A 24,797-nucleotide genomic window follows, 5' to 3' on the forward strand; every position below is an offset into this window, starting at 1 on the left:
ACCAACAAATTATTAAAGTCCTAGCTTGTGAATGGGGGATTCTGAGTCAGAGCCAACTCATTTCTGCTTCTGCCATCTCTCAGGAAGAGTGTTTTACACAGCTGAGTGAGTCGCTGCTCTGAGATCTGGCATGCAGTAGCCTCACACACCAAAGCAAGTCTGTGTGTTGTTAATTCCTTGTATCGCTTCGGGTAGAGTCATGGGTAGAGAAGACTGCTAGTAACTGTTAACCAAGTTTCAGTTCAGTTCAGTCACTCAGTCGTGTCCGACTCTTTGCAACCCCATGAATTGCAGCACACCAGGCCTCCCTGTCCATCACCAACTCCCGGAGTTCACTTAAACTCATGTCCATTGGGTCGGTGATGCCATCCAGCCATCTCAGCCTCTGTCGTCCCCTTCTTCTCCTGCCCCCAATCCCTCCCAGCATCAGGGTCTTTTCCAGTGAGTCAACTCTTCGCATCAGGTGGCCAAAGTATTGGAGTTTCAGCCTCAGCATCAGTCCTTCCAATGAACACCCAGGACTGTTCTCCTTCAGAATGGACTGATTGGATCTCCTTGCAGTTCAAGGGACTCTCAAGAGTCTTCTCCAACACCACAGTTCAAAAGCATCCATTCTTTGGTGCTCAGCTTTCTTCACAGTCCAACTCTCACATCCATACATGACCACTGGAAAAACCACAGCCTTGACTAGACGCAACTCTATAGGCAAAGTAACATCTCTGCTCTTGAATATACGATCTAGGTTGTTCATAACTTTCCTTCCAAGGAGGAAGCGACTTTTAATTTCATGGCTGCAGTCACCATCTACAGTGATTTTGGAGCCCCAAAAAATAAAGTCTGACACTGTTTCCACTGATTCCCCGTCTATTTCCCATGGAGTGATGGGACCAAGTCACCATAAATTAAAACCCGTCAGTCCTCCTTTTAAGCACAGAACTGAATTTCAAGCAGCAGAATTTAAAAAACTGCTGATTTAGTTACAGTGGTTGATAATAGCATTCGTATTTTCTAGATTGCCATTATTAGTTAATTTGAGCATTTATTTATTGTTGTTGGAATGACCGTAACATCAGTAACTCAAAATCCAAAATTATCTAAACTATTCTCAAGAAATATTTTATGCACTCAACAGATTGTTTCTTAGTCATCTTGAATTATAGGCTGTTTGAGCAATCTGATAAGTTAGACCTTCTCCCTGAGAAGTTCCTATATACAAAAGTTTTTCATGTATTTTAACTGTGACCTGTGACCACTCTAAACCCCACTCATGATCCAGGGACATGCCTAGGAAATCACAGGTTAAGAATTTAATCCAAACAAAGTGTTTTCTACTGATAATGAAAACATTAATTTTGAGGAAAATAGTTTTCACTTATTAGTCCTAAAAGAGATTGTGAAAATTTTTACAGAAAAATAGTTGTCTTGTTTCCTAAGCAAAAGGGGAAGAGGGCAGGAGAGGATGAGATGGTTGGATGGCATCATCAATTCCATGCACGTGAGTTTGAGCAAACTCCAGGAGACGGTGAAGGACAGAGAAGGCTGGCGTGCTGCGGTCCGTGGGGTCGCAGAGAGCCAGGCGTGGCTGAGTGACTAAGCAGTGGCGAGCATCAGCGCTGACGTTGGCAAGCGCCTTTCTCCTGGGCGCTCCAGCTGGCCCCTGGCATGTAGTAGGTACTCAACAAGCATTTGGTAAAGTAATGGATTAATTTAAACACCTGTAAATACTGTAAAACACTTTTCTCTGGTTGAGAAAATGAAGTTCTGTTCATTTGAGTGGCACTGATATTTGACATCAGAGACCTGAACACAGGCATTTTAAGGTACGTGTAATTTCATTGTTATATTTGACTATAAATTAAAATTAATGTTTTTATATTTTAAGGTAAATGAACATTTGAAGGATATAATGGAACAAGAACAGAAATTGAAAGACCATCACGCAGTGGAAACTCTCGGAGGTCAAAAGGTACATACATGTTCCTAAGGGGGAAAAAGTGCCTTTATGAGCGCCTGTGTTCACAGGTGTGTGCTGTTTGGGGAAATGTTCATGGCTGTGCTCATCAGATCATTTTTGGTGGTCTTAACTGTGCCCTAGGGAGCCTTGCCGTGACTGCCAGGCAAGCAGAAGTGCAGAATGGAGGTCAGCTGGATGATGGTGTTTAGGGAAGATTGTTAATGACTAGAGCTCAATTTCTGAGCAAATTCTTTTGGCAGAAATAATGGTTCTTCCTTTGTTTGGTAGAGTTATGAAGCAAGAAAACAGTTTCCAATGTATCAGCCTTATAATGACTTGTAATAAGACCAGCCTCTAAAATCATTCTGGGAATTGTAAGCTGTAACATGGTTATTCTGTGAAGGAAGAAGAAACACTGCTGTGGATTCATTATTTAAAAATTCTTGCGCAGGCTTTTAGAGGTTTCTTCTCCGAAGACTTGTGTGTTTGTTGTGTGCTGAAACCTAAAGCATATTTCCTGCAATATAGTATATCTTACACTTTCTAAACTATGTTATAGGGAGAGCCCTTGAAACTCACTGTCCAGCATTTCAGCTGAGGTATAAGAAGTTCTGTTATTCAGAGACTTCATTTTCCATTTGGGTTATTTTGAGCATCTTCATTATCATGCTGCGCTTCTCTTCATTTTGGACAAAGGCTGCTGGCCGCTGACGCTCTAACAGGAGGGGCAGGGAGGGCCGGTTTGTGTGTAACCAGCCTTGCTAGGAAGGTTCTGCCAAAGACCAGCAGCCTTGCCTGAATTTGATGTTGGGATCGCCCTGGCCCGCTCTCGCCCTCCTGCTCCTGCGGCCGACCTTTCCCCAGTGGAGGTGGGACCCCCCGCTGCCTTCCCCAGCCCAGCCCCACCAGGTCCCCAGCCCTTTCCCTTACTGCCCCCCTCGCTCTCTCCTTCCCTCAGGAGTAGAAACCCTTGCCTTGGAGACAGATCTACTCCTGCTGTCTTGCTCCTGGCTCTGATCAGAAGTTGGGCTCAGCACCATCCCGAGTCCCAGGGCTCCCGTGGAGACCTGTTGGTCACATACAGTGGCTTGCTGCTGTAGTGCTGCACGCACGTTATGAGCTACACGGCTTTCTGTGATCACAGAGGATCCAGTAAACGTCGTTTCTATGGAAACAATGCTCTGTGTTCTGGTCAGCTGCAGATGGAGGTGGTGTTCGGTCGCTAAGTCATGTCCTACTCTGTGACCCGGTGAGCTGCAGCACGCCGAGCTTTCCTGCCCTTTGCTGGCCTCTAAGAAAGGCACACACTGTGTGGGGTCCATACACAGCTGGGCACCGCTCTGACTTCCCGGCGCTTGGTCCCGTGGAGCTGCGCTTGCACACTCCACAGCCAGGAGTGTGAGCTGAGCGAGTGAGCGAGTGAACCGGTGCAGCTCACTTAGGCACCTGGCCTACTGCGCGCTCTTACTCAGCACAAGCACAGCATTTGTGCCTTCATTTCCTTTCCTTGCCTTTTATTTTTATGTTGATTTTTTACTGAAGTTGATTTACAGTGTTGTGTTAAATCCTGCCGTACAGCACGGTGACTCTGTCATACACACGCACACGCTTTTTCTATTATTTCCATTATGGTTCATCACAGGATCTTGCATACTCAGGCCCCTGTGCTGTGCAGGAGGACCTTGTTCCTCCCCATCCTGCCTGTGATAGTCTGCATCTGCCAGCCCCAGACCCCTAGGCCACCCCTCCGCCCCCCATCCCCTTGGCAACCACAGGTTAGTTCTCTGTGTCTGCGAGTCCGTTTCTGCTTCATAGATTGATTTGTGCCGTGTGTTAGGTTCAGTACCTTCATTTTCAAGTGAACTTTATCCTTGTTCCCGTTGTTAAGATGTGTGGGAAGCTGTTCATTTCGCGCGTCTTACCACACAGCTGTCATGAAGAAACACATGGCCAAACGCAGATGCAGTGAGGGAGTCTTGCTCTTACCTGTCAGTGGGAGTTTCAGCATTTGAACCGTATGGCTAGAAACAGAATCACTTTATTCTTGATTTTCATTCTTGCAAAGCAAATGCTTCACCCTTTGCTCCTTTTAGGGGAGAGAGGTCGAGTGGTTTGCTCTTTCTCCTTGCTGTACCGTGGGTAAGAGGCTGCCGTGCCCTTTGCCCCCTCAGCTCCTGCTCACAAGGCAGAAGCCAGGTGCCCAGCCCTGGGTTCTGTCACTTCCCCCATGGATGGAGCCTGGGCTGCTGGATGGGGACTGTCTGATCTCCTGTCCTGTCCAGCGATTCTCTGCTCAGATGTTCAGTAGCGTTCATTTTATGAAGCTTCTTTCTGCATCTATCTTCTGGGTAAAATACATACTCTGTTGAGGGATACTTGTACTGTATATTATTAGTGTTGGACCAAAATTTAAATTCCAAAGCCATTTCAGTAGATTATTAGACCATCGTCTGACCATCTATTTCTGATTGTTGGACTGGGCGGTACTTTAAGAGGGAGGCGTTTTAAATAGTGTCCTAGGAAAATATTTTGATTAAACAGGTTACTGATGTTATTTTCTTTCAGGTTTCTCTTTTGGCCTCTGCTACTCCTTTTGATTCTAAAGTGTGAATTTCAGAGAAATAATTTTTTGGTGTAAGCTGCATGAGCATCTTGTATTTTTATTTGCAAAATCTGGCAGCCCTACTTTAACAATCTCTAGGGGTTAAGCGACATGAAGTCCAGCATTCACTCTCCTAAGGAGCTTGTCCCGAGTGCTGTGGGAAGTGGGCCCTGGTCTTGGTCAGGAGAGTCCTGCCACTGCCCTTCCCAGGGCCCTTCACTACCCTGGGCCTTATCTCCCGTGTCTGCAAAAACTCAAAGTTTGGATGAGTGGCTCCTAAATTCTGTTACTAAAGTGATGCTCAAGTTACATGTAGTAAATGTAAGGGACTCAACAGCTTTGTAAATCAGTCTTGTACATTTGGACACAGACCCTACAAAGATTTGGATTGGTGTGGACTTAATAGAACTTGCTAAGTTAAGGACATTTATTTTGAAATATTTCAGACTTAGAAAAAGTTGCAAGCGTTGCCTGCAAGAACCCTGTAAGCCCTTTTCGCGACATTTTGTAGCATTTCATGCGCTTGCATGCGTGCCCTTGTGTTACATGCTGCTCGCACAAACATACATGTGTCTACATTTTTCTGAAACATTTGAAACAAGGTTGCATATGTCATGGCCCTTCACCCCTTAATATCTTGGTGTGTATTTCCTAAGAACAAAGCTCTTCACTTACACAGCCACAGGACGGGTAACTGAGTGTCAGTATTGTGCTTTGATCAGACTTAGAGCCTGTGTTTCGGTTTTGTCAGTCATCCCAATTGTATCGATACTTTATGCTTTTTTCTAGACTGGGATCTAGGCTGAGATCATATAGTGGATTTAATTGTGTATCTTTTTCGTTTTGAATCTGGAACCGTCCCTCGGCTTTTCTTTTTTGTGACCTTAACATTTTTGAAGAATACAGGGCATTTTCATACAACATCCTTCAATTTGATATTTTTACTGGCATTTCCTTGCAGATAGATTAAGCTATTCTTTTTAAGACTGAAATAGGATGTAAGGTGTATCCTTCTCACAAGATTGTATCCAGAGGCACATGATAGCCATTTGTCCCTATTAGATGAAAATAATTTTGATCAGTTGGTTAATATAGTTTGGTTTTTTTGAGTGCGTGGTTATTATTTTTCCTTTTGTAGTAATTTGAGAGGAGACACTTTGAGACTGTAAATACCCTGTTCCTCTTCAGCATTTCCCTGCATCCTAGATTTAGCATTTATAGATGACACCTGCTTCAGTTACTGTGGTGGCTACGAAATGGTAGTTTTCTATCTCCATCATTTCTTCCACGTTTGTTAGTTAGGGTACTGTGAGCAAATCTGAGCTCATCTGTTTATCAGTCTATCATCTCTTTATTATCTGTATGAATTGATAGATTCTTCTTTCAAATGCAGGTACTTCCGTCCATAGTTATTCACCTGTTCATTTGCTCATTCCCAGTTTTATTGAGATCTGACCGACACAGAGCATGGCAGAGGTGAAGGTATGCAGGATCACGGTCCGACTTACACGCACCATGAAAGGATCGCAGCAGGCTTAGTGAGCCTCCGTCACCCCACAGAGACACAGCACTGAAGAAATAGAAGAAACACTTTCCCCTGTGGCGAGAGCTCTTGGGGTCTACCCTGACGGCTTGCATACGTGCCATGAGCAGGGTTGATTACCATGTTGTGTGTTTCATCCCTACTACTGATTATCTTAGAACTAACTGGAAGTTTGTACCTTTTGACAACCCTCATCTAATTTTGTGTGTATTTATCTTTGAAATAAACTTTATTGAGGAATAATTTTAGTTTACAGAGCAATCCCAAAGATAGTACAGCTTTGTCCAGTTTGCCGCAATGTTAACATCTTATTATTGTAATCACGGCCCTTTTGTCAACAACAGGAAAGTAACACTGGTGGAGTGTTAATACTGACTAAGCCACAGGCTTTCTTTAGAGCCCACCAGTTTGTGTTCTGCCCAGGTGTTCTATCCGGCATCCCTGAATTGGGGTTTGTCTCCTGTGTCTCGTAATGAGACTTTGGTGTGTGGGCTTTCAGAGAAGAGCGTCACAGAGGTGGTTTCATGCCTCATCACTTTGCATTAGGGAGCGCAGGACATGAACACAGCTCGTCACTGATGGTGTCCACGTGATCACTCTGTTCATTAAAGTTGCATCCCTCCTTGTAAAGTTTCCATTTCCCCCATCAGCACTGTTTTCTTTGAAAGTGGGTCACTCAGTCCAGCCCACGCTGCAGGAGAGAGAAGTTAGCTCCCTCCCTGAAGGGTCGAGCCCGTGTATCATTTGGAACTTTCCTCTAAGGGACACTGTGTCCTGTCCGCTTCCTTACATCCTTCAGTCAGTTATTTGTAGCAATCTGGACTTGTGTGTGTGTTTGTGTATGTGTGTGTCCTGGGGTTACAACCAGTCTGTGGTGTTAACTTGTTCAGATTTCCCAGCTCCAGTCATTGGGAGCTGTGTCATAGTTTTCTGAATCAGTAAAAAATTCAAGTACTGAATATTTTACAAGAACTATAGACTAACTCCTTTGCTTACCACCTGTTTTGAATAATCCCTAGTAATTTCTATGCAATGGATTCTTCTAGTATCAAAAACAGGAAGACTCCCGTTTTGACGTTGCTGTTCGTCACTGGGAACCCAGACGCATTCCCAGGGCCTCCTGCCCTGCTTGTGTGCTTTTCGCGCCTCCTGCAGACGCAGCTGCCAGAGACTTTGGTTGAATGAGAGGTTAAGATACATGTGACCGAAGTGTTGAGGTTACTCTTCCTGATGCAGCAAGAAAACTTGATTGGAAATGTTCTCTCTTTGTGGGAAGCTGGTATTTTTCTGATTCTTGAGATGACTTTTTCAGATTTTTTAAGTTCTTGAATATATGTTTTTTAGGTTATTTTTCCAAATAGTCTTATTTTTACTGTTAATTTCTGTAAGAAAAACTTTCTGCATAAAAGTTTAGTACAAATTTTAACTCAGATCCCATTTAGTTTGGTTCATTTTAAAAAATATTTATTTAGGGCTGGCCCCCCCCCCCAGAAAAAAAAAAAAAAACAACGGTTCTAGGAAATATAAACAACCACAGATTATTCAGTTATCTGAAATTGTGAGTTTATTAAATTAACCTTCTTGAAGACATAAAAGTATATTCTTTGAGACACCCCTGGATAGTAAAAATAATAACATTTATATTCTTTGTGTTAGCAGCTACTTGCTTTAGAAACTCTATGAAAATATTAATTGATAGGAATTGCCAACTGTTCTTCTTTCCTGTTAACTGAAAGGAACTCTTGCACATTAAGGGAGACCACCATCATGCTCGATTCCGCGTTGCTGTTTGCTCTTACGCACGCACTTACGGAGCAGTCTTCTCTTCCTTTTGGGACAAAGACTCGGCTTCCTAACGTCTAAGGATTTCAGTGGTTGCAAGTCCAGCCCTGGAGTCTTTTACTCCTTCCTGTGTTACGTTTTGTATTTTTTAATATGATGTGTGATTCCAGAGCTGTGAAATAAAATTCTTTGCTGCCAAAGTATGCAGCAGGTCCAGGGTATCCTAAAAACACATATCCATGTTGGGAGAGGAGTTGGGGGGAGAAGGTGGTGGTCTTTATCATGAGGAAACTCTATATTTTAAGCTAAAATTTCAAGTATTAACAGTTTAAAAGTGTTTTGAGAACTGTGAATTTGGAGCTCCAGTAACAAACTTTACTATAACTTGTTTATTTTAAAAAATGCTGATGTACTTTCCCTTTCACTCTCCCTTTTCTCCTGCTGCCTCCTCTGAAGTCTCCTTCCAAATGGTTTTGGAAACTGGTTCCTGTAAGTCTGCCCAGCTTCTTCAGCTCACTCTCCAGAGATGTCATTGCAGAGTGTCACTGTGTTGTTCATGTCCTGCTGATACAGTCATTTCATGTAATTCCATTAGTCACAAGTGGAGGTTGGATTGTAAGGTCTTTGATCATAGTACACAATAGAAAGACCTAAAAAGCTAGCCAAAATTTGGATTAGATGGTTTAAAGATAAAGTGTGGACTAGTATGTCACCACTTGCAGACCATAAGTAACCAGGTAAGAAAAGAGTGTGGGTAGAGATTTGTACTGGTTTTAATAATGTCAGTAGAAGTGAGTATGAATTGCACATGTAAATTATTTGTATTATCAAGTCATCTTTTTGAAAGAATCATTTCCTTTTGGCCTGACCTATAGAGGATACTGTTTGTGTAATTAAAAAGTGGCAGATTCTGTGTCCCTCTCATCACTGAATCTAAACTATTAACAGATTCAGTTCTGGTTTGACTACAAGAGTTGATCTTTCAGGGTGAACTCTAGGGGTTCGACCACTTAAGTGTTTTTCACCCTCAGAAACAGACATGTAACTTAGAAGTCCACCACAGTGTTGAAAGATCGAAGATACATCCCTCTTCAGTGCCAGATGTCTCACTTTGTAGAAAGAGCGGTGCGTTTGTAAAGTGCCGAGCACGCTCCAGAAGTTCTGGGAGACCCACACGACTTCAAGATTGAAAGTTGGTTTCCCTGGTAGGCCTTCTAGGATGGAATCCTCAGGAAGATGTTGCGGCCGGCCACTTTCAAGCCGTGAGTCGTCTGGTCCAGACCGCAGGCCTCGTGGCCGCAGCCTTGGGGAGCTGTGTGCGCGTGTGTGCGCGCGCGCGCGTGTGCTCATGCCCCCCCCCACGGCAGAGCACAGCACACAGCTCAGGCCTTTGTTCCGTGACCTGGGCGCTCGGCTCCGGCCACTTCCGGCCGTGGGCCCTGGAGGTCCGGGAAGTCTGGCACGGAGCCAGCCACTGTGGCGCGCTTCCAGAGGCCGCATTCTGTTTCTCCCCGGCCCGAGGAAGCGGGGCTGGGGGGTCTGGAAGCCAGGGGGCAGCGGAAGGCTGGCGAGGCCCCGGCTGCCACTCCCCCTCACTCCTGATTCTCGTGCTTGAGTTCTGAACTGTGCCAGCAGCACACTGAGGATGTTTACTAACGATTACATAACACAAAATCAACAATTTCAACAATTTCTGTGGTGCACGGATGCGGCCTTTTTGCATATAGGTGCGCTCTACCATTAAATACGGACTATAGTCCCTGCTGATTCATAAGAACGATCTCCTCTGAAATTCTTCACAAGGGAAAGTGTTCATGAACCTTGTTCTTGAATAGCCAGTGAGGGGATATAGGAATGAATAGTCACCCTTGAATGTGTGTGCTTTTCTGGGGAGAGTCATTTAAAGGAAACCTGACTTCACCACCAAATAGTAAGTCTCTTTCAGTAAGTTATTTTTCTATTTTTATTCTCACCAGAGTATTATATTTCATAATTCCACTTTAATTATGAAATAGAGATGATCGATTTAGATAGAAGAAAAATTAGGTTTGATTTCTTTAAAAAAAAAAAAAACCTGTTTTTAAATATCACTGACCACTGTGATTATAAATCTTGTATTGAAATAGTTCAGTGTGCATTTCCATTAAGTCTTCAGCATGATTTTTCGTGGCTTGAGGAAAGCTCGTGGCTAAAGACAGCTGACCTCTGGTGACCGCTCGCTGTGCGCCCGTGTGTACATCGCACTTGACGCTCACCATCTTCCTTAGTCCTCCGCATCCTGTGAAGTAGGCACTGTGATTATCCCGTTTCACAGATAAGAAACCAGGAGATGAGCGTTTAGGTTACTTGTCCAAGATCCCAGAGCTGAGAAGTGACAGGAGCAGGATTTGAGCCCAGGTATTTAGTGTGACTTAAGAATCTCCTCATAAACTCTCAGTTTTACAGCAGGTCTCATTTTTAGGGAACTGTCTTACAAATTTGTATCAGTCGCACCAGCCAGTCTTTAAGAAACAAGAGCTGCTTCTTTTCTGAGAGGGAGCAGAAACCCTTATACTTGCTCCGTTTTGGGTTAATGAAACCTCATCCGGGCGGGTTTTCTCGGTTTCAGAGTGGTCCACTGTATTTGCATTGTCTCAGCATTCAGATGAGAAGCCAGGATTTCTTTGTGGTCTGATTCCAGTTCCTCAGAGTGACGGTTCGTATTGCAAGGCCTCCTTTAGGAGTAGTTTCACATCCCTCTGGCTGTCCCTTGACGCTGATGATGCCTCAGTCTTTAAGCTCCAGTCCTAATCTTTTTACACAAGAGTGTGCCGTCTAAGTTAAGTCTAACATTAAAGCAAATTTTATCATCTTCAGAGCCACAGGACTGATAATTTGGATGTTTCAAATGTCCAAAATCCATTCTGTGATGCTTTTATTTTTAAATTCTTGGGCTAAGTGAATTCACATAAATGAGCCCTGTGGCGCTCTGTTAACCACTCAGCTTCAGAACCGTAGTGCTGTTGGCAAAGACGGGTCTAGTAGTGCTGTTCAGGAGAGAAGGATGTGGCTGAGTAGCTGTTGTCTCTGCTGACTTATACTTTATTACGACACAGGACCTATGGTACTGTGTCTCTCCTGTATGTTGAAGTACTTACTTTCATCTCTTTTTTACATTGTAGGCTCGTTATAGGAAGGAGCAGACCTTGCTCAAGCAACTGCCTTGCATTCCGTTGGTAGAAAATCTGTTGAAAGACGGCTCGGATGGCTGCGCGCTCGCTGCCCTTATTCATTTTTACTGTCCTGGTGTTGTCAGGTTAGAGGGTAAGTGTTCCAATGAAATGTTTCTCAACTGTGGACAGACCTAACAGATATTTAAGATGGTAATATCTAATAAGTAATGAAGGCTTTTTTTAAGAAAATCATTTATGTCATTCTAGGAGGGCATTAGTTGAGTGAAGGAATGCTTGGTTTCTAAGTCTTTCTGTGTAGTGACTGCTACATTTATAGGTGTGTGTGTGTGTGTGTGTGTGTGTGTGTGTGTGTGTGTGTGAGAGAGAGAGAGAGAGAGAGAGAGATGACCAGATTCTAGCGTAGTTGTGTGCTGGTATTAAGCTACTAATTATAAAGTGAGTCCAAAGTGTGTATTATCAAAATTAATCCTTGTTCTTTTCTTATCTGAAGACATTTGCTTGAAAGAAACCATGTCTTTGGCTGATAGCCTCTATAACCTGCAGCTGATCCAAGAATTTTGCCAAGAATACTTGAACCAGTGTTGCCATTTCACCCTGGAAGACATGCTCTATGCAGCTGCCTCCATAAAGGTACGCCCTTGGCCCCTTCGCTCTAAGGTTGTTGGGAAGAACACACAGCCAGGTACAGAGTCTAGTTAACCATAATTCACTCAAAATAGTTTTGTTAGGTTTTTCTGCTGATTTTGTTTCGTTGTAACGTACACTGTTAGCTACAGGTGTCTTTTGCAATACAAAGAGTTAATCTGTGGTCCTGCAGTGGTTAGCGAAGTGGAGAGGCAGCCGGCAAGTGTCTCTGGGCCCTCAGCAGGGCTTCGGGCTCCAGGAAGAAAGGGTCCTCCTATCCCAGAGCTTGAGGCGCAACCTCGGGAAAGAAAGGGGGAAGGAAATACCAAGGTTGCCTAGAAACGAGCCTTCTAAGAAGTGACTCCTGGCGATACCCTGGTGGCCCAGTGGCTGGGGCTCTGCGCCCCCGCTGCAGGGGGTGTGGGTTCGACCCCTGGTCAGGGAGCTGGGATCCTGCGTGCCGCACAGTGCAGCCAGTACATGAATACGCGGTTCTTAGTGGATAATAAAGGTGCTTGTTTTTCTCAGCCGTGCGCGGGTCCCTTGCTTCGGGACGCTATCACAGGGCCTCCTAGCTTCACGCCGTTGCTTTGACGTGCGCTTCTTCCAAGGGCTGTTCATTGAGTACCTCGCACTGTTCCAGGTGGTTTGGGGGAATCAGTAGACGATCAGAGATCCGTGTCCTTTGAGAGCTTACTTTGTAGTGAAGACCGACGCGTGTCTCAGGCCTGATGGCTTCTGAGCTGCAGGTTCCAGAGATCCGTGGTGGGAGTGATGCCTTGCTGTTCCTGGCAGCTGCAGAATTCCTTCCCGCCTCCTGTGCCCTTGCCTGAAGTTCGCCACTTCTGTGTAACATCAGAGAGAAACAGCTTTGTGTCAGGCTTGACGCCTGGCCGTATTCGCGGTGCCCACCTCCCTGTAGGCTGTCTTGGGCCTCCTGGAGTAACGCTGCCGCCCGTGTGCTTGCACTCCTTGCTCTCTGCCCTCTTTATCCTGTGCCCCTCTCTCCTTTACACACAAGGCAGGAGACACAGCCAGCGTCCAGCTGTTTCCAGAACAAACCACTGCCCATTGACCAGAATAGCACCCACTCCCCGCTGTCCGACATGTTGGAAGAAAGACCTTGATTGATTTTGAATGGTTACACCATTTTTACCAAAATGGAAGTTGGGAGATATTTTCATATTTATCTTGTTAATGCTTTTTCTAATTCTTGCCTATTAAAAATTTTAAATGCCACTACTATAATCTAAGGAAAAAAATCATCTCATTTTAACTGTAAGAGTACATTTGCTTAACTTGTATACCTTGGACTTCCCATAAATAAAATGTAACCCTGATGTTTAGATCAACTTACTTTGAGCATAATCCAGATATAAAGATACTTTCTTAAATGAGGCATTTAAAAAATAGATAATTATCTGCAGAGAAGACTGTCACTTTATCTGTTTTGGTCCTCTGCTAAATTCTCAGGACCACAGTTTTATCTTCAAATGAGTGTTTTAAGATTCCGCATCCTCGAGAAGTTGCTTGGTCCGTGGTGCTGGGCATCCCATCGTGTGTTGACTTGAGCAACAAGTATTTGTGGGGACGTGTGCAATGAGCCCTCTCTTCCCCCCATGCTGGATGTGTACACTGGTGTGCCCTTTTTAGAGGGCACTTTGGTGGCATCTGACCGGATCGAAAGTGCACAGAGGGCTGCGCCAGTGCAGCTCCTGGTGGGTGACAGTGGGGGGCAGTTCATCTGGGAAGGGCCGCGGTGGAAGTGTCCCGTCATGTAGTTGAGCTGTTTAAGGGAAGGAGGCAGAAAGCGCGCAAGAGTTACGAAGAGAAGCACCGGGTCGCCCGCATTATGTATAATGTGATGTGATTTATACCTGGTTTTAAAACGCTGTTTCTGTCAGTATGCACATGTGCACGTGGGTATAGACACACAGGAAAAGGTCTGTGGGGAGAGAGACACAAACTGTTAGCAGTGGCTCCTTCTGACTGTGGTGTTGGGATGTGGGCGAGAGGAGTGTGTGCCTTTCACTTTTTACTCTGTGTATTCGTGTTCTTTGATATCGTTTACATAGTTCAAGAATGTTAATGTACAGCTGCGTGATTTTTTAACTAAAAGAAGAGCTTTTAAATGAAATTAATTTAGTATCATTCCTAGAATATGGTGACAGATTTGTTGCTATTTAATCTTTGCAGATTCAGAAAGGAATTCTCTTCATAAACTTTAGTTACTGGGGAAATCGTTGGCCAAACACAGTACAGTTATGTTACTAGGATAGTTATCTGACCAGGGTGCCTGAAATAAAATTTTTCCAGCTTTATTGAGGTATATATAGTCACTCAGTCATGTCGGACTCTTGCAACCTCATGGACAGTAGCCCACCAGGCCCCCATCTATGGGATTTCCTAGGCAAAAATACTGGAGTGGGTTGCCATTTCCTCCTCCAGGGGATCTTTCCAACCCAGGGATCAAATCCATGTCCCCTGCATCAGCAGGCGGATTCGTCACCACTGAGCCCCTAGGGAAGGCGTGATTGTAGAAGTCTAAGGTGTTCAGTGTGTTGATTTGACACGCACATACTGGCAGCTGACCCCCTCATCACTTGACATCATTACCCTTTCTCTGCTGTGAGCATTTAAGATCTACTTTCAGCAGCTTCCAAACCTGTGATGCGGTGTCATTAACCATAGTCACTAGACCCCCAGGACCTGTTCACTCTGTAGTCGGGGGCTGGCCCGGCCCCTGGTGCCCCCCACTCTGCTCTTTAGATTCTACGTGCAAGTGACGCCACCCAGTGTTTCTCTTTCTCTGTCTGACTCACCTCACTCACTGCAGCGCCCTCAGGAGCCAGCTGTGTTTTTGCAGATGGCAGGCTCCCCTCCTCTGCTCAGGGCTAAGCAGCACCCCACTGGGTGTGGGCACCACGTCTGCATCCGCCCACCCACTGTGGACGCCCAGCTTGCGTCCATGTCTTAGCTGCAGTGAGCATGGACGTTTGGATCTCTATTCAGGATCCTGTTTTCATTTCCTCTGGGCATGTACCCAGACAGGACAGCTGGGTTCTGTGGTGGCTCTGTCTCACTCTTTGAGGAGCCTCCGCACTGCTCCGTGCTGCCCTCCATGGTGCTTGCACTGTTTTGCATCCCCACCGGTGATGCTCGAGGCTCCCCTTTTCTCCATGCCCTCATCAGCACTTGCTGTCACTTACCTTTTTGAGGATGGCGATTCTGACAGGTGCCAGGTGGTATCTCATTGTGGTTTTGATTTGCATTTTCCTGATGATGAGTAGTTTTGTTGAGCACCAAGGTCCTTAAATATTTATTAATTTCCTATAACAGACAGTTATGGAGCACTTAACAAGTGGTTTTTCAAAACATATACACAGCATTCAGTTAATTGTGCTGGCAGAGTAGAGTCTAGCCCTAGTACTTAAAGTATAATTTTACGTTTGGCTTTAGAAAGTGTGCTGTGAGCTAAGTATAAAGAGTAATGTACATCACAGTCATCTCACTGCCCAGAGATACCCCCGTCAGTGTTTTGCCTGTGACTGGCCTTTTTTCTTATGTGCTCACTTACTCACTTGCACATTTGTTCAGTGAATATTCGGGGGCATCTGTCATGTGCCAGGCACTGCCTTGAACACTGAAGATAGAGTGCTTAGCATGGCTCTGTCCTTTTACCATAGAGCTGGCCGGGTAAGAGGAGGAAGCCTGGAGAGTATGGTATTCGATGAAGCTGGGGAAATTGAGGAGGGCCCTGATCAGGTACCTACTTGTAACCTGCAGTCAGTCTTTCCCTAAGGGTGGGGAAAGTGGGGGAAAGGGTGCTACATGTTGAGAAGTTTGACTTAATAAGTCAAAGAAAAGGGGATTGTATTCCAACCAAGCGGTGAAAACATTCGAATCAGAGTAACTATGATGAAGATGGGGAGAAGTGGGTGGGCTCAGAGATGTTTAGGGTGCAGACTCTGCAGCCCTGAGGATGACTTGGTGTGGGAAGGGAGAAAGAAGGGGGCACGGGGCGCCCCCTGGGATTCTGGTTTGTTCCCTGCGATGGCGGTTGTCTTTCAGGGAGGTGAGGCTGGAAGTGCATCAGGGTTGTGGGGAGGAGGACTGGTGCAGGCAGAGAAACACACGAGGAGATGCTCGAAGGCCACTGTCTCAGGACAGTCATGCGTTCCGGAGTCACCTGACTGGGGGCGGGTGGCAGTCTTCACAGAGGAGACACATCAAGAGTATCTGGTGCTGCTGAGAGGTCAGGTTCAAGGGAGGCTACAGAATCTGTTTGATTTAGTACATAGTCGTTGGCGACTTGAGCAGATGCAGTTTCGTGCCTGCGTGCCACGCGGGAGTGGACTGGGAGTGGAGGGCTGGGACCCAGTTGGTGGGGGAGGCCGCGTGACAGAAGCCTGTGCGGAGGTGAGGGCGGGGTGGGGCGGGGCGGGGGGGGGGGGCCTGGCCGATGTGGGGCCGGGCGGGCCCGAGAGCGGGCCGAGGAGGGGTTCGGGTGAAGCATGTGCCTTGGGCTCAGTAGGACAGACTGGAGCAGGCTTGCTTACTTTTTAAATGTTTTTAGTTTTTTGGCCGTGCTGCGTGGCGTGCGGGATTTTAGTTTCCCAACCAGGGATCAAACCGAAGCCCCTGCGTTGGAAGCGCAGAGTCATAGCCCCTGGACCGCCAGGCAGTTCCTGAGCTTGTGTAAAGCCAAGCAGGGCGGGTCAGCCTAGGGGGAGAATGAGTGTGTCGGAGAAAGAAACACAGTTGAGAATGAAAGCTGCTGAGAGGGCGACACGCAGCGCAGCCCATAGAGGCTATAAGCGTTCTCACTGCCTTTTTTTTTTTTTAATCACAAATTTCGGTGAGTGACTGATATTTAAAGCTGTATTTCCTAGGTAACACAGAATAAAATTCTCCTTATCATTGCTTGTTGGTCAAGCTTTACCTGATTTTTCTCCTGACTTTCTTGCCTCTTTTCAGAGTAACTACCTGGTGTTCATGGCCGAGCTCTTCTGGTGGTTTGAGGTCGTGAAGCCCTCCTTCGTCCAGCCCCGCGTCGCTCATCCACAAGGAGGTGATCAGTGTTCCTGTGAACAGACAGAATGGAGAGTTAAAACAGCCTCGCCTGATGTTCTTTCTTGTACAGGAAGGCCTGTGACTGTTTCATGTTCTAGCTGTTAGCCTGGATAAATTCTGAATATTTTAAAATTTAAAGCCATTTAGTTCTCTGTTGAGTGAGACACGCCTTAGGGGAGGAAAAGGAGGCGGCGAGAATAGCCCTGAATTCGAAGGCTTATGTTGTGGAACTTACAGCTTTAACTGTTCTCCCTTTCTTCCCTTTGCATCTTTTATTCCCACCCTTAGTTTTTGTTCCCTGTTTTTTAATGTTTTGTTTTTTAATGTTGTTGGCCAGAAGCCGTTCAAATTATGGCTTGGTTCTCATCTGTAATCTGAATTTGCCATTAAGCCATGAAAAGGCTTGGGTATATATATATATATATATATATATATATATATATATATATGTTTAAACCTAGTGAGTTCTGTGATTGTTACAGTATCACAGTCTATTGATTGCTCATTATAAGGACACTAACAAGAAATAAAGGGGTGAGTTACCATAAAGATCTCTGGAAATAACAGAAAAAAAAGAAAAACTTCTTACACTTTCTGTAAAGCAAACCAGATTTTCCACTGGCTTCCATGGTAAAACTAGAGGTTTCTCTCTGGGGGAACGAACAAGTCCAGCCTCAGGCCTGACCCCCGGGAGGGCTTCCCTCCGCGGGGCGGGGCTTCGCCTGCGGCCGGCGTGCCCCCCGCGCGCCCCGCGACTGCTCTGCCTCCCCGCTGCCTGCCTGCTTTCCTTGCCGCCACAGTTTTGTATTTTCCCTTATTTCTCCGCATCCCCACCCGCTCCCCTCCTCAAAAAAAATCAAAGGAAAAAAAGAGGAAAGAGAAGAAGGAAGAAGTTGGAGGCGAACTCCTCACTCACTTCAGTGAGAAGCGGCGTCCCTCAGCGCCCCCTGCGCCCAGGCCGCGTCTGCAGGACACGCAGTGACGGGTGTGAACCTGCCCGGGGGGAGGCATCACGCCACGGGGCAGGCCTGTGGACGCGCCGAGCCCCTTGCGAAGGCCGCTCGGGAAAGCCAGGGTCCTCCGTGGCGACCACAGCCAGCGTCCTACACCTGTTACTGTTGGCACAGGTTTCACAGGCAGTGCTCTGTGTGGTCTCGTCTGTGAAGCCCACTACTCAAAATATTCGACAGTTGTTATATTAAGTCTCAAAACCAAAAAGCTAAATGAGAGCTATTTGCAAAAACGTAAACTATAGCTGTGCTTTAGTTATTAACCAACAAAATTCTGCCTCTTTAATTGATTGCCAAAACACCAACTATTCCGTGGAGGTAAACGTGATCATGTGTAACAGCTCTGTGAAAGCTTTTGCAAAATTGAATACTCGTTTAATTATCTGTATTTATTTTATATTAAGCCTTCCCCCCCCATTTAGCCTTAATCAAGTGAATTTTATAGGCCAGAACACTTCCAAGAAGTATTTAAAGAAGATTTGTCCTTTTGAAAAGTTATTTAAGGAGAAAACTAAATATCCTATGATTCTCTGTAAGGAATAAGAAAACTGAGAGTAAACGTTTACTTGCCGTTCAGAATCCTTGAAGCGGTGGTGGAAAAAATTAATTCTGAGGTTTTTGTCTTTCCCGTAGCTGAGCCTGTGGAGGATCCGCCGTCAGTTCCTGTCCTGAATGCTGCCCAGGAAGGCCCCCTGGACAGCTCTGACCTCACGCCAGGGTGAGTCTGGACGGCCATCCCAGTCACTTAGGAGATCAAGAGTATTACTGCATTTCATGAGCGTTTTTACAGTTTCAGTTGAACTTTGAACTGAATAAGTTAAAATTAACTTACCCTATTAAAGCCTGTTTTTAGGTCAGTGTCATTGAAATTTACATGAACTGAATGTTTCATAAGTAGGCTTTTATGAGTCACACTGAAAAGTGGGAGAATATTATCCTAAGGTCCAAATAATCACCCTAAAACTAAACTCTTGCTGCACACCTTGTTTATAATTGAGATCATATGAGGCTCAAATGATAGGTAATTCTTAGGCCTCAGGGGGAGATTTTTAAATCTATGAGACAGTTTTCCCTGTTTGGTTTGCTAGTTACTGCAGCTGTTGAGAGGTCACAATGGAATATTTATTGTACCATTGAATATTTAATGCTTTAGTTCTTAATATCAGGAATTGAATTCAAAGCCAGGAAAACATTTAATATCAGGATAATCCTGACTTCTGACCCAAGTATGTGATAGAGATATTAATTTGTTTTAAAGTGTTTTTTAGCAGATCCTGTAAGCACTTTTAATGCATATTTTTTAGAACCTAAAATGTGTATTGACCTTGAACTCCCTAATTTATTAATATATGATTTTTTTATTTAAAACCGAAACACTTTGTGATTTTTTTTTTAGAAATTCAAGCCAGTCTATTTAAAATACATTTTTAAAATTATAAGTAAGAAATTGAAAATCGTTTCTGCACGAATTCTTGGTTTAACCTGAAAATGTGAACACGTACCGAAGCTGTCGCTCCTCCTCACATCTGAGAAGTTTCTCTCCACTGTGTCCTGACCAGTGTGGACAGAACTGTCACCACCCTCTCACTGCTCTCACAGGGCTTCTCATCACCGTGAACCTCAGGGCCCTGTAAACAGTCCTGTGGATTAGGAAAGCACATTCCTCCCCCTGCCCTCGGGTTCACCCCCATGGATTTTCTTACTTCCGTTAAGTTCCCTGCGTCGTACTCGTCACTGAGGTTTACCACGAAGGAAGGGGTGAAGCTGGAGTACGACTGGTCCAGGAGCCGCTCTGTGGCGTCCCATGGGAGAGTTCTTTCTACACGTTACTTCCTCAGTGCTTTCTGGAGTTGGTTCTGTCGTGACATTCCCTGCCTTGAAATTTAGAAAACACTCAATATCCCAGGTCATGTCTCTTGTCCTGTTAAATCTTTGAAACCTTCTAAGCTCTCCACTTAAAGCCTGGGCCGCTCCACAGCCGCTGCTTGTAGCCACTGGGCAGACAGCCCTCTGCGTCTCCGGCGCTGGTGAGTGTCTTTCCCTCGGGAGGGCTCGGCTCTCTCCTCTCAGGTGTCTGAGCGGCCACCTTTCTCCTTTTTCCCAGCAGAACTCCTAATGCCCAGGTGGCTGTCTGACTTCTTTTCCTCAGTGGGTCACTGTGTCGCCCTCTCATGTCTGTGAGTTTCCGTGTGGCCCATGTGAGTTCTCCCACTGTAGAACTTTTGAGGAGGGATTCAGGGAATGCTGTTCTTCCTGAGAATGTTGCAGCCACATGTACAAGTGTTATCACGGCTGAAGAGTGATCTCACGAGGAAACAATCAAAGAAGATGGCAAAGCAAGATGTTTGTAGCAGCTGCTGCACACACATGGCCACACATGGCCACTAGCGTGTCCACACCCAAACCCTCCATGCAGACGTGAAGTGAGGCAGTTACAGGAACATGCAACAGTTTAGCCAGCGCTTGGGGAAGAAGAAAAGAGTGAACATATTCAATAACAACGTGCCTCGTTGAGGACACACTCGGTAGTCGGTGTAAGGCGAGCAGAGGCTTGGGAAGGCCGCTGGAGGGGCTGAGACACACCCGTGATGGGGAGCAGCGTGGCCGTGTCCCTCAGCTTCCCTGTTACCGAGGACACGGGTGAGGGGACACGTGATGTGCAGGGTGGGGTGGGCGCGAGGGAGCCAATGAGAGAGAGGAGGCTGCGCCTGCTGCGGGCATTGCTTCTGGAAAGCTCTGTGCACACTCGCTGAGCAGCAGGATGCACGCTGAGGCTTGCCTCTGAGCCCGTCGGTGCTTGCTCATCCCCTTGGTTTGCATTGGCTGAAGGGCAGTGTGGCCACAGAGAGCTAGGTCACTGCGCCCTGCCCCTGGCTTGTTCTCAGCCCTTCTGACGGGCGTGCTGAGTTTCACCTACTAAGGTCAGCTGTGGTGGACTGAAAATGTAGGAAGAAAAAGATTAAATTTCGGCCAAATGTCATCATGAACTGAGAAACAGACTGTCTAATCCCCTGCATTGACTGGAATAGGGTGGAATTCAATAAGGAGAAATGTAAGTATGTTAGAGACATACATACAGGTCCGTGTGCAAGCAGGTGTCAGGCTCTTTGACAAGAAGTGATCATACTTGTACTTTTAGAAATTTAGATTCGACCAAAGTACTTTAAGCTGATGGTTTTCATTTAGCTTCTTTCTTAGTTTTTCTACTTATAAAATGAAAATAATGTGCCATATCTTATCTCACAAGGACACTGAGTTGTACTTGAAAGTAGTATTTCAAGCTCCTGGGCTAAAAAAACATAAAATACATAAAGGTTCAAATAATCACAGCCATTCTTTGGTTTAAACAGGATGTTTCCTTAATTTTTTTTTCACTTAGGATGGAGAATCAGAGGTGGCAGTGTTGTTTGTGGCTTCAGCTGCTGTGTGTTAAATTTGTCTGAAAGAGCTAGAATGTGACATTCTGCATGTCTTTTATGTTGCAGTGGGGAAGGAGCTGCGTTTACATACTCTCGTCCCCATTTGCCTTCCAGGCACTTACAGCCCCAGCCTCCTCCTTCAGCCTCAGGTAATGTGTCTGAGAAAGCTCAGAAAGTGCCGTGTGCATGGTTAACAAGAAAGTGATTGAGAATAAATGAAAATAAACAGTGTTCGGTATACACACCGAAGGCTTTCTGCTTCTCTGTGCTGCTTTTCTTAATGAGATGATGCTCATTTTTCCATGTGTATCTCTTTACCTTGTGTGAAATCTGTTAAACTGTTGGAAGTTAAAATTGTTTTACACAATGCCAGTGACTTCTTCTCATGCATTTGAAGGAGGAATAAGAAGGTCTTCGTCTATGTCCTATGTCGATGGCTTCATAGGGACCTGGCCCAAGGAGAAAAGGTAAACAGGAGGCTCACTCAGTGTCCTCGCCTCAGCGAGAAGCACTCCTTCCCCGTCCCACCACCCCTGTTGCTAGCCCGGTGACGGAGGGCCGTGGTGACTGGTGGGTGTCCCGACAACCTTACCCCCGCACCCCGCCCCCGGCCCCTCCCAGGAGGCTGTGATTGTGAGCAATGAGGGCGAGAGGAAATCACACTTCTCAGTGATATCAGATCCTGTCTTTCTGGGGTTAAGAGCCTTCTCTTTTTTTTCAGATCGTCAGTGCATGGAGTCTCATTTGATATTTCTTTTGATAAAGAAAATCCTGTGCAGAGATCCACCTCCAACCGAGGAATCACTCGCTCCCTTAGCAATGACGGGCTCGCCCTGAGCAACCACCCTACAGCCAGGAATGCCCGGAAGAACCTGGCCTTCAAGCCAGTGGGTGGGGAGGAGCACGGGGTGGGCGCTCTCGGCGACCTGGCCACCTATGCGCCCCGGAGCACAGGCGCGCTGAACTCCAACGAGAAGACGCACTACAGGCTCCCCGGCGGAGCACTGCCCAACAGCGTGCTTCTCGACGAGCTCGGCAACCAGGTGGGGACGCCGAGCATTGAAGAGGCCTTGCAGATAATCCATGACACCGAGAAGCCCGCCCACACCCCGAGGCCCGACCAGCTTGCCAACGGCTTCTTCCTCCACAGCCAGGAGCTGAGCTTCCTGAACGCCGGCGTCCCGCGCAGCCAGTCCAGTCCCGAGAATGTGGGGGACACTCGAGGGGCCTTGAGTCCTGTCACAGACACCACGGAAGTAGACACGGGCATCCACGTGCCCTCGGAAGACATTCCAGAAACCATGGACGAGGACTCGTCCCTGAGAGACTACACTGTGAGCTTGGACTCTGACATGGATGACGCGTCCAAATTCCTGCAGGACTACGACGTGCGGACGGGCAGCGCCAGAGAGGCCTTGAGCCCCTGTCCCAGCACGGTCAGCACCAAGTCCCAGCCCGGGAGCAGCGCCTCCTCCAGCTCCGGGGTGAAGATGACCAGCTTTGCCGAGCAGAAGTTCAGGAAGCTGAACCACACGGACGGGAAGAGCAGCGGCAGCAGCTCTCAGAAGACCACGCCCGAGGGCTCCGAGCTCAACATTCCCCACGTGGTGGCCTGGGCCCCGGCCCCTGAGGACGGGGGCCTCCCGCACGGCCGGGACACCACGCAGCTGCTGGCCTCCGAGGTGGTGCACCTGAGGATGAAGCTGGAGGAGAAGCGGCGGGCCATCGAGGCCCAGAAGAAGAAGATGGAGGCCGCGTTCACCAGGCAGAGGCAGAAGATGGGGAGAACGGCCTTCCTCACCGTGGTGAAGAAGAAAGGCGACGGGGTCTCCCCACTGCGGGAGGAGGCAGCGGGTGCGGAGGACGAGAAGGTATACACGGAGCGGCCGCGCGAGAAGGAGCCGCAGAAGGCGAACGGGCCGAGGAGCAAGTCCCCGGCGGACCCCAAGGAGGGCTCGGAGAGCCCTGCGGGCAGGTGGCCGCCAGCCCCGAGCGCGCCCGGGGACCCCGAGGGGCGGTGGAGCCCGGCCGGGCCCGCGGAGGAGCCGCCGCAGGACGGCGAGCTGCTGGAGCACACACGCTCCATCGAGAGGCTCAATGCATCCCTGCACGCGCTGCAGCGGGAGATGCGGCGCCTGGCGCTGCAGCAGGAGGCACTGATGCACATGCGCGAGCAGCAGGCCTGGGTCATCTCCCCGCCGCCGCCCTCCCCACACCGGCCTGCGCGCGAGGCGCCGCGCCCGGCCCACGCGTCCCCCCAGGCCGCGCCCAGGAAGAGCGCGTCCTTCTCCGTCAAAAATCAAAGGACTCCCAGGCCCAGCGAACTCAAGATCACGCCCCTGCACCGCACGCTGACGCCCCCGCGGTCTGTGGACAGCCTCCCGCGGCTCCGGAGGTTCTCCCCCAGTCAGGTTCCCATCCAGACGCGGTCCTTCGTGTGTCTGGGCGACGACGGAGAGCCTCGGGCCCAGGAGTCCGGGCGCAAGGACGGGGCAAAGGAGGAGGAGGGGTCGGCGGGGCCTCCGGAGCACGGGGAGGCCCGGCCCCCGCCCTCCGCGGCCCCGGAAGGCCCGGCCGCCCCAGCCTCAGAGGTCGCGCACCCCGCACCCAGCGAGGACCCCGCGAGTCAGCCCGCCCAGCTGCCTTCCAAACCCAGTGTGCCGCCTGCTGCTCCCAAGAGCGCTAATCTGATTGAAGTCTCCCTCTCAGATTTGAAAGCCCCTGAAAAGGCTGATGTATCTGTTGAAAAGTGCGGCGGAGAAAGTGACCAAGAGCAAGCGGAGGAGGGCCAGAAGGTGTGCCGCGGGTTCTTCTTCAAGGTAAGACCGCCCGCGGGCCCTGGGCCTCTTCTCGCTCCGTGCTTCTGGCGCGCGCGCCGGCTTCTTGAGCAGCAGGACCTCTGTTAGGCTCTGCCCGTAATCCTGGGCTGTGTCCTGGTCCGACCCTTGTGAACTGCGGTTCCGGGCAGGCACTCTGGTTTCTGAAGCAGTCTTTCATCCCGTCGTTGAACGTGGGGAGACCTGCTGTTTTTGCCCCCTGTTTGTGTCTCTTTTTCACCAAAGCCTTTTGAGAACCAAGTGATTCACTCTTGCAAAAGATACTCTGTTGCCAGTTGATAAAAATGTTGGCATTGCCCCCAAATCTGTTTTTTTCCTTAGTATTGACCATCTTCCCATACACTTTTTTTTTTTTAAATTTTAAACCCTGACCAAACCGAATCTTGCAAGACGAAACGTTAGAAATGCAGTTTGCGCAGTTGCCCTGGAGCAGCTCCTCTGGGAGCACTGAAGAGAGCGTAGCTGACGACCCCAACCTCAAGGTTGGTGTTTGATGTGACCTACGTTTACAGGCTGCTGAGCCAGCTAACCCAAGTCCTGCACAGTATCACCTTGTGATGGTGACATCTGGACACGCACCATCGGTGCTAGAACAAGGAAGGCCTCGTGTTAAAGGTTTTCTCCTGTCATCCTTTTTCTCACTTTATATTTGTCTGTGTTTTCCAGACTGTACAGGGAAGAGTGGCTTCTTATCACAAACATGTACATGTGTGCTGCTCACGTTTCTTTTCTTAAAAGGTTAAGAGACCAAGGGATACCGTTTCTAATCCTCCCAAGTTT

The 24,797-nt window shown here is 47.5% G+C and overlaps 1 protein-coding gene and 1 long non-coding RNA gene across 6 annotated transcripts in view; one reads left to right on the forward strand and one right to left on the reverse strand.

The window, feature by feature from the left end:
- The window catches only part of CAMSAP2 (calmodulin regulated spectrin associated protein family member 2), a 96,652-nt gene that overhangs the window by 60,612 nt on the left and 11,243 nt on the right, over positions 1–24,797 (forward strand). For 3 of the 5 annotated variants that reach the window (XM_018060830.1, XM_018060833.1, XM_018060831.1), the window contains 9 exons: positions 1,883–1,966; positions 8,338–8,370; positions 11,043–11,184; positions 11,545–11,684; positions 16,656–16,749; positions 18,395–18,479; positions 21,247–21,329; positions 21,578–21,647; positions 21,902–23,999. In XM_018060830.1, the coding sequence (XP_017916319.1) occupies positions 1,883–1,966; positions 8,338–8,370; positions 11,043–11,184; positions 11,545–11,684; positions 16,656–16,749; positions 18,395–18,479; positions 21,247–21,329; positions 21,578–21,647; positions 21,902–23,999 (2,829 nt within the window). The remainder of the gene's footprint in view (positions 1–1,882; positions 1,967–8,337; positions 8,371–11,042; positions 11,185–11,544; positions 11,685–16,655; positions 16,750–18,394; positions 18,480–21,246; positions 21,330–21,577; positions 21,648–21,901; positions 24,000–24,797) is intronic. The other 2 variants (XM_018060832.1, XM_018060834.1) reach the window with 1 other exon arrangement.
- On the reverse strand, positions 11,760–15,021 carry LOC106502996. Its single transcript, XR_001919341.1, has 2 exons — positions 14,888–15,021; positions 11,760–13,623 (listed from the first exon to the last, which is right to left on the reverse strand). It is a non-coding gene; the product is annotated as an uncharacterized LOC106502996 (long non-coding RNA).

This window comes from Capra hircus, chromosome 16, assembly GCF_001704415.2.
Source record: "Capra hircus breed San Clemente chromosome 16, ASM170441v1, whole genome shotgun sequence".
Taxonomy (NCBI): Eukaryota; Metazoa; Chordata; class Mammalia; order Artiodactyla; family Bovidae; genus Capra; species Capra hircus.